General features: G+C 57.8%; 1 protein-coding gene across 2 annotated transcripts in view; it reads left to right on the forward strand.

The window, feature by feature from the left end:
* Positions 1-12,366, forward strand: part of CLMN (calmin) — an 85,947-nt gene that overhangs the window by 48,532 nt on the left and 25,049 nt on the right. For both annotated transcript variants that reach the window (XM_036317935.1, XM_036317936.1), the window contains exons 2-3: positions 7,495-7,556; positions 12,170-12,265. In XM_036317935.1, coding sequence (XP_036173828.1) covers positions 7,495-7,556; positions 12,170-12,265 — 158 coding nt within the window. The remainder of the gene's footprint in view (positions 1-7,494; positions 7,557-12,169; positions 12,266-12,366) is intronic.

Below are 12,366 nucleotides of genomic sequence, written 5' to 3' on the forward strand. Positions count from 1 at the left end.
AGGAAGTTGGGTGCCCTAGGGATCGGGATGTCGGGGTGCATCTGAGGCGAGACTTCCTGATGTGCGAAGAGAGTGTTTTTCTCTCTCCCCTCCTTCCCTTCCCTCTCTCCCTTTCCCTCTCCTGGAGCCTGGGGCTAAGTGTTCTCTGGGGTTGAGCGTCCTCACGGTCTGCGGCCTGGGTGGGTGCGGGCGCCCGGACAACACCACTGCAGCCCCGTCTCGACCGGCTGCTCACCTCAGGGCCGTCTGCGGGGCTGGCGGTGCCCCCCGGCTCCCCATCTGGGTGGATGTAAAGCCCCTTTCCCTAAGCTGGGGTTTTATGGCTGGCTGGCGTCATCTGTCATGAATCAAGGTGGGCTGAGGTTTAGCACTGAGGGTAGAGTCGCGCTCAGGAAAAAACTAGAGCAGGTTTTTATTTTAGTTGCAGGCACCAGCCCTGCATATGTCTATGGAGCTTAAAACTTAATTTGGTGTGTAATTGGGACTCGCCCTTTGGAGCCCTGCGTTATGTGTTTTGGAGCAGCTGAGAGGCAGGGCAGAGCCGCGGAACGGGGCCTGTTAATTGGTGGCCTCTGGGACCCGTGAGAGAATTGGGTTGAAGTCCCCCGTTAGAATGCGTTTGGCAGTTTTATTTGTCTCCGTGGGGGCGAGGAGTGGGAGACCACCGGTCTGTGCGGGCTCGGGCCGGCTGCTCTGTCTTTGTCCCGAGGCCCAGGGTCCCGCATCCCGGGCCTGTAGGAGGGACAAAGGAGCGAAGGTGCGGAGGAGCCGCAGAGGGGGGCGCTGCCTGCTCGGCCGCCAGGACTGCACGCTGGTGTGCAGGAGTCGCCTGCTGCTCCGTCTGCGGTCCCAAGGAGGGTTTTACATTTTATGGCCAAAGTCTCGATAAAAGCGACTTGGGTCAGAGCAAACATTCGAGGAGGAAAAACAAAGGAAATTAAATGCAAAAATCACGGCTGGTGCAGACCACATGGAGCCCCGGCTTTAATGCCGCCAGAGCCGACCGGGGAGTGGTCCCCAGGAGTCGGAACCAAAGGACGCCGGCCCGGGATTCCTGCAGCCTGGCCCCTCTCCTGTTTGAAAAGCAATTGCCATTTAATTTGTTTCTGAGTTTTATTTCTCAAGTGAACCAGCATGGGGCCATGTAATGAGGCTGTGTTTCTGGGAGGTGTTGAAAGACGGGAAAGAGCGAAACCACCGGGCAGGGCCTGGCCGGGGGCCTGGCCGCGTCCAGACGGGGTGGCCTCTTCTCCGAGCCGCCCTGGATCCCGGGAGTCCAGTGGCACCGCGGCTGGAGGGGACAGGCCGGGGCCGCCCGGGTGGCTGCCCTGGGCACTGTCCGTGGGCCGTGGGTGCCCATGTATGGGCTGGGGGCAGTCCGGCTGGTGGACTCTCTGCCACCCACCCGCGCGTGGTGGGTAAGGCAGCTGGGATGCATTTGATCCTCAAAACCACTGCAGTCCTATAGTGATTCCTGCCGTCCTGGGCACTGTAGGGTGTTGAGCAGCGTCCTGGGCCTCGACCCACTAGATGCCAGTGGAATGTCCCTCAGTTGTGATCATCAGAAGTGTCTCCAGCCCCTGCCAGTGTGCCCTGGGGGCAGAGGCCCCCCTGGTTGAACTCCCCTGGCCAACCTGCACAGTGTTGGGGCACCGAGGTCAGTAGCCTGGCTGAGGGCACCCAGAGGACCCTGCAAACGTGGTAGGCACATGGGGCAGGTCACCCTGGAGCCCGGGTTCAAGTCCCGATCTTCCAGTGAGAGCTAGAAGCTCTGTGCCTCAGCCTCCTCCTCTGTGGAATGGGGACAGCTCTAGACCAGCTTCGGGGATGTCAGTGGACAGCAGCGTGACGCAGCCCCCACTGCTGCTTTCAGGCCTTCCCAGCGGCTGCACGGGGTGGGCTCCCTAACTCCCAGGTCCCCTCCTGCTCCTCAGCTTCCCTGGGGAGGGGAGTGGCTTCCTGTAGTTTGCCCAGAGCCTTCATCCCGGTGTTGGTCGGGGTCCGTGGGCACTGAGGGTCTGCCAGCCGATACCCTCCGCCTCCTGATCTCTGGCTTGGAGGAGTGAGCACAGAGCGAAGGGGCCTCGATCCTCCCTCCTCCTGCCCTGGCAGCGCCCTGGAGCTGGAAGCAGATGCCCCCACGGACCCACTGGACGATGTCACAGGGGCGGCTCCCTTTGGGAACTGAGTCCTTGCAGGGGAACCCCGACTCATCTCCCAGGATCAGAGACTCCCGACTACGTTCGGTGACGGCAGCCGCTGCCTGCAAGTGCTTGGGCCACAGAAGGAACGGAAGCGACGCTCCTGCCTGAGCGCTGCGCATGGAACCGGAGCCAGCGGGGGTGGCAGTCCGCCCGGCCCCGTGTCCGCGGTGGGCCCCGTGCTGCCTGCCGCCTCTCCTGGGCCAGGTGACGTGCCACGGCCTTCCCTACTCTGCCCAAGGGGGACCACGGAGCCATGGCACTTGTCTTCCCAGCTAATACCCAGCTTCCTAAACTATGCGCCGTCGTCACCCCCAGCTGGAGTGAGTCGGTAGGTCATGGGGGGGCGGGGGCGGGGGCCCAGGAATTAGCCTGTCATCCGTTGATGCTGTGATCTGTGGGTCCTGCTTTGAGAAGCACTGTGTCGTTCACTGATCACATTGAAATGGTGCGCAGTAATATCTCTCTCCAGCCTTAGCTCCGTGTGTATGTGTGTGTGTGTGCGCGCGCGCGCACGCCCTTCCGGGAGGATAGGCAATAAAACGTCAATAGTGGTGATCTCTGTGTATGCTGAGAGTTCAAGATATTTTAGATATATTTCTACATGCTTTCCTAATGGTTTTAATTGTTTGTAATCAGTGTACAGTTTTTATAAACAGATACAGCCACCACGCCTGCCTCGTGGGCGGGAAGAGCAGACATTTTACAGAGGAAACATGACATAGGATGTGAGTGCGTGGGGACCGTGGGCAGAGGGAAAGAAGGCCACGCCTGCTGTGTCAGTGACAGTGTTTGCGCTCAGAGCTGTGTCCCTCCCTCCGTGGCTCCCACCGCCTGAGAAAGCTTGCACAGGGGAGGGAGGCCCGCCTTCTCATTTCCACACACTCTGCGTTTGGCAAAGCAGGGACCCCACTCACGCCTGGGGATAGCGATGGTGGCTGAGCCGGAAGGCTGGGCCTCCCTTTCCATCTCTGTCCCCAGAGTCCTGGGCCTGGTGACCTCCTCGCCCACCCTGGCCGGCACTGGGCACCCTGGCCAGCCAGGCAGAGCCAGGGAGGGCCATTTTACAGCACTGTTACTACTCTCGTTGCCCAGGAAACCCACACAGGGCCCCACAAACGCCGTGTGAGAAGGCCAGACCCTTCCCGGGCCATGGTTTCCTACACCTTTACAACGTGATAGGTGCGGTGGAAAAAAGGGGCCGTTGGCTTTATGGAAACTATATAAAGTTTATGGAGCCTTGGCAGGCCAGAAGTAGCAAGGCCTGCAGCGTGGGGGTGGGGGCTTCGAGGCGGAGAGAGCCCTGAAGGGCGCAGACCTTTGTGTGGGACACCAGGCACCGCGCCTGAGGCTGGGCGTGCCCGTGGGGCAGGGGGGGGGGGCGGGGGAGGGGGGGGCGTCAGGGAGAGTGGAGGTGATCCGATCGAAGTCTGGGTGAGCGGCACAGCCACCTTCCTTCTGCAGAGGGAAGACTGAGGCAAAGGTTTTTGAAAGCTATGAACTTGCCTAGGTCGCCCAGCTGATGGCGTGTGGCTCTCACGTGATGTTCCAAATTCACACGCTCTCTCTGCTGTGTATTGAGTGATGTGTCCCAGTTTCAGGTCCAGGAAATATGGTCTCTGCACCCAGTTTCAGTTTGGGACTCGTCTGTTATTTGTGGTTTAGTCTTTTTTTTTTTTTTTTTAATGTTTTTATTGATTTTTTAGAGAGAGAGGGAGAGGAACAGAGAGATAGAAACATCGATGAGAAAGAAACATCACTGATAGGCTGCCTACTGCACCCCCCGCACAGGGGATAGAGCCCGTGACCCAGGCATGTGCCCTGACCGGGAATCGAACTGGTGGCCTTTCGGTTCTTGGGTCAATGCTCAACCGCTGAGCTACACCGGCCAGGCTGTGGTTTAGTCTTATGGTTCCCTCATAACTTCCGTCACCACCTTGTGCTCCTGTGGGTCAGCTTCGCTGTCCACGCTGAACTGTATGTGCTCAGATGTGCCCACTGGCCATGGCTGGAATGGAAGGAGAGCCTCCCAGAGCTTGGCCCTGGTCAGGGCAGAGTGAGAAACATGTCCTTGTCTTCAGGAGCCCCTCCGTGTCCCACTTGCACTGTAGGATTCTCTTAGAGTTCCTGGCGGAGCACCCCCGGGGCCTGAAACCATGTCCTCACCCTGGAAACTCCTAATTCACTTCTCCTTACATGTGTGCCCCGTGGTGTCTGTGTTTTCTCTCCTACTTGGCTGTGAATTCTTGGAGTGCTGATTCTGTGAATGCTTAATTCTTTATCTGATTTTGCCCGTAGGGTCTGGCATAGTTCCTGGCATGTAATAATCATTGAATAAGTATCTGCTGGGAGGAAGCGTGGATGGGAGGATGGATACATGGTGGGGTGGAAGGATGGATGGATGGATGGATGATGGATGGATGGATGGATGGATGGATGGAAAGATGGATGGGTGGGTGGATGATACAAGGTTGGAAGGAAAGATGGGTGGGTGGATGGAAAGATGGAAGGATGGATACATGGTTGGGTGGAAAGATGGATGGATGGATGAATGGATGGATGATACAAGGTTGGAAGGAAAGATGGGTGGGTGGATGGAAAGATGGAAGGATGGATACATGGTTGGGTGGGTGGATGGATGGATAGATGGGTGGAAAGATGGAAGGACGGATACATGGTTGGGTGGAAAGATGGATGGATGGATGAGGCATATATAGACTAACAGACACCCGCTTCCTCATTTACACCTTTCTGCACAGTTAAACCAGCAGCCTAACCCAGGTCCTCTCGGGCTTCCACTGAATGTACTTCTGTTTCATACTTTTGCTCTCTCTGACGCCATATGGAGGAACCAGCCTGAGTGCTAGAACGTGTGTATAAATACTTTACAATCCCCATAAACTTGTTTAAAGACAGTTGGGGGCGAAAGTATAAACTGGGGCAGCCTTTTGGGAGGGCAATTTGGAAGTAGCTATTAAAATTTTAAATGTGCCTACCACTAAGACCCAGCGGTTTCACTTCTAGTTGTCAGGCAGGAGACATGTATGCATGGGCTTGTGCACAAAACCACATGCCGGGCGCTTATACAAGGTGCTCGTAACGGCGAAAACGGGAAGTAGCTAAGTGCCATCAACAGAGAGATGGACACCCAGCTGTGGGAAAAGCTGCAGAGGCACCAAGGTCTCCAGTGGGGTTTGGGGAGGTATCTCCGACCTTCTGGAAAGCTCCGAGACTCTGGAGCTCATGCCCCCAGCAGAGGCCCCCCTCCCCACCTCAGTTCTCTCAACTCCCTTTCTCCCTCCTCTTCCTCGCACCAGTTACAAGAATTAGACACTTAACCCTTAGGCCTACTTGCCAGCGGCCTTCCCTTATAGAAAAGGAGGGAAAAGAGAGAAAAACCCGTCTCATAAAGCATAATTACTGTCTGCTGGCCCTTCAATTAAGAAGATTGAAGGGCACAATATTAAAATTTGATTTATGGGCGCCACTATCTACCCAGTAATGAGGCCGAGAGGAAAAAAAGAACCACAGTCATCAGAGAAAACTGTAGCCCTCTTTCTCCCGCAGGAGACAAATGGCCTCTCATTTGCTTATGAAATGTTTTCTAAAGAAACGTGAAATGGTCTGAAGTATGTGTGATGTGTCCCCGGCTGTTGAAACCCAGAACTCGGTGACTAGAGAGTCAGCTTCCTGAGAGGCATAGCGGCTTGAGCCGGCAGGGCTGCTGGCGGGGCTGCCGGCGGGCCCAGCCCTGGGACCCCGCTGCCACATCTCCAAACAACCTTCGGGTCCAGGGGGCCAGGCCAGGACCACAGGGCTGGGGAGGAGGGGAGGAGCGCAGCACCGGCTCCGAGTCCCAGCGTCGCTGATTCGTTACCTGACCCTCCGTTTCTTCATCTGCAAACTAGGAGCGGTGACCTTAGTGACCGTGTGACCTTGGGCCGGTGCCAGGTTTCCCATCCGCCTCCACGGGTGGTAGGAGGGTTAGAACAGTGAACAAGGGTGAAGGGCCCAGATGGGCACCCGCCACAGAGCGAGCGCTTGGTAAATGTGTTCCCATCTCTGTTACTGTTATTGCCGATGTTTTTGCTGTAATTGAAAGACCTGGGATTTGAACCCAGACCTTTCCTTTCCGAGTGCCCATGGGGGGCAGACTGACCTGAGGGTGATGCCCAGTCCTGCCTCTCCAGCAGGTGCCCTGGGCAGTCCTGGTACCTGGCTGGGCCCCATTTCGTTCATCTGTAAGATAACTCTGCTCGCAGGCAGTGCTGTCAGGTTGTAAAGACAAACGGAAACAGAGTTGATGGCAGGGACCCCTGGAAAGGGAAGCTCTTTCCCTAGGAGCCTGTGTGGGGTGCTGTCGGCGGAGGAGTCACCATCTGGTTTCTGGCCCCTCCGGCCTCTGTGGCTCCTGCGGGACTCTCCTCCCGGGAGGAGGTCACATGTTTCTTGGCTCTAGAAAGAATAGTAACAAAATGTGAAATAAAGTAAATGAACAGCCGTTGTGCCAGGTGCTGTGCTGAGTTGACTTGCGGGATCGCAGGTCCCTGGGGGCGGCCTGGGAGTGAGCAGGTCCCACGTGGGGACGGGCGGCTGGCCAAGAGCACCCCGCTGGGAGATGACAGGGCCAAGTGAGTCCAAACCCAGGCCTGTCCGTTCTCTCCACCCCACGCTGGCACACCCCAGAGCCTGCACCCCAACCCCTAATCGCTGGCCTCCCCCTGCCCCGTCTCTCCTGGGTCCCCGCTCCTCAGCCCCATGGCTCTGGCCAGGCGGGTGGCAGCGCCGTCACCTGTGGCTAATTTGTATCTTACCACCAGCGCTTCTTTTTTAAGAAATATATTTTTATTGAAGGGAAAGAGAGATAGAAACATCAATGATGAGAGAGAATCATGGATCAGCTGCCTCCTGCACGCTCCCTACTGGAGATGGAGCCCGCAGCCCGGGCCTGCGCCCTGACTGGAATCAAACCGTGACCTCCTGGTTCATAGGTTGACGCTCAACCGCCGAGCCACCGCCAGCACTTACGAAGCTGCAGGGTCGAGGGCCCAAATGCTCACGTGAGGGCGTGTAGAACGTTTTGTTCTGTGCGTCTCAGTTTGTGGTGCTTCATCTGTGGGACACGCCGGGGATGGTGAATGCGAGGTGCCACCCAACCCCTTGCCAAGCCCCTTGAGCTCGTCCATGGGACCCTCCGGGGCTGCCTGTCATCCGCCCACGACCCCCTGGGGAGGAGCAGGGGGGCTTCGTCCATGTTTCTCTGTGCCTGGCTGACGCGTTTCTCTGTTCCCAGAGGAGAGGGAGAATGTGCAGAAGAGGACCTTCACTCGGTGGATAAACCTCCATCTGGAGAAGGTAAGCGGGCACCTGGGTCTGGGTGACGAAGGGCTCATCCATAACCGAGTCCAGTTCGGGAGCCCGGTGAGGGCACGCGGGGCAGTGGGTTTCTGTGGTTGTTGTTGTCATTCATTTAAACCTCCACAGTGCGTGTTCTCACGGCCTGGCATCGCGCTCCGGGCCGGAACGGGGAGGTGAGTAAGGCGCGGTTCTATCCGCCGGGGCTGTCAGTCCACTTGGGGAAGGAGAGGTCTACCTTTTTATTTATTGATTGATTTCAGAGAGGAAGTGAGAGGGAGAGATAGAAACATCAATGATGAGAGGGAATCATCGATCGGCTGCCTCCTGCACACGCCCCACTGGGGATCCAGCCCGCAACCCGGGCCTGTGCCCTGACGGAGAATCGAACCAGGACTCGCCTCTTGGTTCATAGGTCGATGCTCAGCCCCTGAGCCACGCCGGCCGAGCTGTTTTGCTCTTTATCAGAAAGCTGACTCACCAGGACTCGTCCCACCCGCGTCACTTCTTTCTTCGGACATCCCACTGCCTGGGTCTCCGGACAGGCAGCCGCAGCCTCCTTCCCTCCTCAGCCTGGCAGGTCCTGCTTCCTTCTCTCCTGCCCCCTCACAGGGACAGGAGTGACTGCAGACTGTCCTAGACTTAACCCAAATGAGGGCCTGAGAGGGAACCGTGGGAGCAGCTAGGCAGCAGAGAAAATGAATGTGGTTTGTGGGGAGTGGGGCTCTTGGCCGAAATTCTCATTCACGGAGTTGATTTTCCGGGCCTGGGATGTTTCCCTGGCAGCACTTGGCCACCCACACCTGTCCCCCACCTGTGGGATGGGGTACCCTTGACCCAGGAGGCTCCTGAACTCTTCAGGGGAGAGCCTCCCTATCGTGGGTGAAGCGGTAAAAATCACTCGCCAGTTACTTGACTGTGGGTGCATTTCCCGGGGCTCGTAAAGAGAAGTGTTACTTCTGGAAAAAAGGGAGCCCGCGTCCCAGTCCTGAGTTCACTGAACTCCCGATTCGCCCGATGCGTGTGAGGGTAGCGGTTCCTCCTGCTGGACGGAGTGTGGCCCTGGCAGCTTTCTTCTGTTCTGGTTTTTTTGTTTTGTTTTGTTTTGTTTTTTGCTTTTAATTAAAAAATAAATAGAGGGAGGTACAGAGGGGAATAGAGCAAATCCCTCCGTTAGCACTTATCCTACGGGGGCTTCTCCCCCTGGCCCGGCCCGGCCCGGCTCCATCCGGGCAGGTGGGCCGCGCCCACTCTGAGGATAAATCAGGCAGCACCTGGAACTGATGCCTAATAAACGGGGCAAAATTAACAGCCCCGTTTCCAACCCCGAGACTTTCAAGAGCAGCCTTTCATGGGAAGGAAACCCAGGCCTCCTGGGGGAATTGGGCTTACCTGCAATTTGAAGGCTGTCAGAAATATTTACCGAGGCTCTGGCTTCTGGAAAAATTCCTTCATTTACCAAAGGGTTAGATCATGAAGAAAGCCCTGGGGGTGCTGTTTGCTCGGCCATACCGATCTCATGAAGCCCACGGAACGTTCGGGCCGGAGTGTTTGTCCTGGAGCCGGTTCAATTCCTCCGCCTGCCCTCGCGCAGGATGGACTGCGGCCAAGGCCCGAGTGCTGCCGCCGCCCGGGCTCCCAGATCCTCCCAGTTCTGCTCGCACATGAGGCTCGGCCACAGTCGGGGCTGCTCACGGGAAACGTTGTTTGTCCGTCCATCAGGGGGTGTTGGTTTGGGTCTCTCGATCGCTGCCTCCCATTAGCAGGGAAAGTGTTTCCGGGAGAGGCTCCGTACCCGATGCCGGGTGCTCGGCCCGGAGCGCTCCCAAGGGGCTGCGGCAGTTTGCAGAGAAAATAACCTGCCTGTGGCTCAGAGGCAGTCTCTGTTGCCCTGGAAGCGAAGCCCTTTGCTGTGCACCTGTGGGTGGGATCGCCCTGTGTTTGGACACCACAGCCTCCAAGGCTGGCCGGGCAGGAGCCTTCCTGGAGGAAAGGGTGCCTGGGCCCCAGCTCCACCGTGAGTCTCCGGGGTCACAGCTGCCCACCCCACTTATACCGTGTCCTCATCACCTCTGTGGACACCCCCTTTCATTGTCCCCGGGAGCAGAGAGCACTAGCCTGACTGTTTAATGTTGCAGACGCCCCAGCACTGAAACATAAAGGGAATCTGTGCTGTGTGGGGGCTCATTAGCATTGGGTGGGGCTCATTAGCATTGGGTGGGGGCTCATTAGCACTGGGTGGGGCTCATTAGCACTGGGTGGGGCTCATTAGCACTGGGTGGAGCTCATTAGCACTGGGTGGGGCTCATTAGCATTGGGTGGGGCTTATTAACATTGAATGGGGCCTCATTAGCATTGGGTGGGGCTCGTTAGCATTGGGTGGAGCTCATTAGCATTGGGTGGGGCTCATTAGCATTGGGTGGGGGCTCATTAGCACTGGGTGGGGCTCATTAGCACTGGGTGGGGGCTCATTAGCACTGGGTGGGGGCTCATTAGCATTGGGTGGGGCTCATTAACATTGAATGGGGCCTCATTAGCATTGGGTGGGGCTCGTTAGCATTGGGTGGAGCTCGTTAGCATTGGGTGGGGCTCATTAGCACTGGGTGGGGCTCATTAGCACTGGGTGGGGCTCATTAGCACTGGGTGGGGCTCATTAGCACTGGGTGGAGCTCATTAGCACTGGGTGGGGCTCATTAGCACTGGGTGGGGCTCATTAGCATTGGGTGGGGCTCATTAGCATGCAGGTTTATGGACCCTGTTCCCGGAGGTTCTGTTGCAGTAGCTCTTCACCAGGCAGCATTAAAGCTTTAGTTCACAGAAGCCTTTCTTGCATGAGACCCTGAGCAAAGGCCCCTAGGAGCTGGAGGGGGTGCGATGGATCAGCCCCCTTCTTGGCCCCCAGCGCCCAGAGGGCACCCTTTTCTGCTGAAGCCTAGGGGCCTGGGAAGCCCAGTTTGCAGATCCCTGCACTGGAGCATCCGACCGACCAGTTCCAGCGGCTCTGGGCTCCCGGCCACATCGAGCCAAACCCTTGGTGGGCACAGCCACCTAGACAGCAGGCCCTCCAGGTCTAGGCTCAGAGAATAATGCCGGGCTGGGAGTGGGGCGTCTACCTCCTCCCGGCCAGGCCCCTCCACCCCCAGATCCCCTGTGGAGAGGAGCCTTTTCCTCAGGCAGCGGGAGAACCTGGTGAGCTCGGGCCCAGGGTGCCATTTACCGAGCCCAGGAACCCAGAGAGAGAAGCCAGTGGGGCATAGAGATGATGCTCACAGAGTGGCTCCCTGTGGAGGGGCGCCGGCTAAGGACACTTCCCTGCAGGACTCCCAGCCCTGAGGCATCCACGCCTGGGCACCCCGAGACCTGCAGGGAGGCAGCCCCTCCATAGGAAACTGGTTTGACGGGTGATGTTGGTCTGGGGCACAGGTGCTGTGGGGGAGGACAGGCCTTTACCTGCACGACCTCACCCCATTGCAGCTCCCGTCCCTGTGGTGGGTCGGATTCCAGGCCCGACCTTGCAGCCCAGGGTACTCAGGCCCAGGGAGGTGAAGGAAAATGCCAAGGCCAAGTTCAGTCAGGGGTAGACCTGGATTTGAACTCAGGTGTGTCTAACCCCCTTGCCTCTTCGTGGGACAGGCGCAAGGTGCATCTGAGAGAACAGTTTATCTCAGGAGCCTGGTGTGGTGGAGGCAAGAGGCAGTCACGTCCCACCGATCAACTTCTTAAAACAAGTTTAATTAGTTTAATTTGCTATAACGAGCATGTGTTGCGTTGTATACCTAAACATATAAATGCACATCTAATTCAGCCTCTCAAACGCTGAGATCCTGGCAGACCTGCAGACTTGGGGGTGGAAGGGAAGATTCTCTCCCTTCATCCAACTCCCAGCATCCAGCGGGCCAGCTGTGTGTCCAGCTGTGTGTCCATCAACACCAGCCTCCTTCCGGCTTCCGCGGCCGGGGGTGGCCCACCTCCAGATGTGGACCACGGGCCCCTCAGGAAGGCGTGATGCTTGGACCGAGCAGCACTGGGGACGGAGGAGCCCTGCTGACATCTGGACCGAGGCCCAAAGGGTCACTGACCCAGGGTCACGCCCTTGCGGGGTGGGTCGGGCGGCACTGTGGTCAGCCAGTGTGTCCTGATGGAACAGGACTGCACCAAAGAGCTGACTCGTCCAAACACTGGGCACGTCACCCATCCTCTTGGAGCCTCGGGGTCCCCAGACCTGAGGCGAAGGGCTCGCCCCCGGGCGTTTGATGTGAGCCCTGCTTCTAGAACTAGTTCACCCGATGGGAGGCTGTAACTCTCGCGCATGCCTGCTCTTTCTACCCTGAAGAGCAGCGTGGGTGTAATACGACTGGGGTCTGAGGGATCCTATTAGAAGGGTCCCCAAGGGTCACTCGCTCGATGGGGCCCCTGTCACAGCTCCCGCAGCTCCCCAGGCCCCCCGCTGCTCGGGCGTCCCCTGGGGAGGAGGGGCCTCTGTGGATGGGCCTGACTGCCCGTGCACGGATGTGGGTGCTGGGAAGTTCTCTCTTGAGTGGCAGCCGCACACGGGGACTAGTTCCGGGAGTTACAGGTCTCTAATCGCCCGACCTCTTCCCCTCCTTGCGCAGTGCGACCCTCCTCTGGAAGTTAAAGATTTATTCATTGACATACAAGACGGCAGAATCCTAATGGCGCTGTTAGAAGTCCTGTCCGGGCGAAACCTGGTACGTACGGCACGGAAGGGTCAGAAAGAAAGAAAAGGCCGAGGGAGGCGGTGCTGGAGGCTTCTGTGAGCACAGACCCTGTGCACGTGCGTCCTGGCCCT

The sequence above is a fragment of the Myotis myotis genome, unplaced genomic scaffold (assembly GCF_014108235.1).
Source record: "Myotis myotis isolate mMyoMyo1 unplaced genomic scaffold, mMyoMyo1.p scaffold_m19_p_1, whole genome shotgun sequence".
Lineage (NCBI taxonomy): Eukaryota > Metazoa > Chordata > Mammalia > Chiroptera > Vespertilionidae > Myotis > Myotis myotis.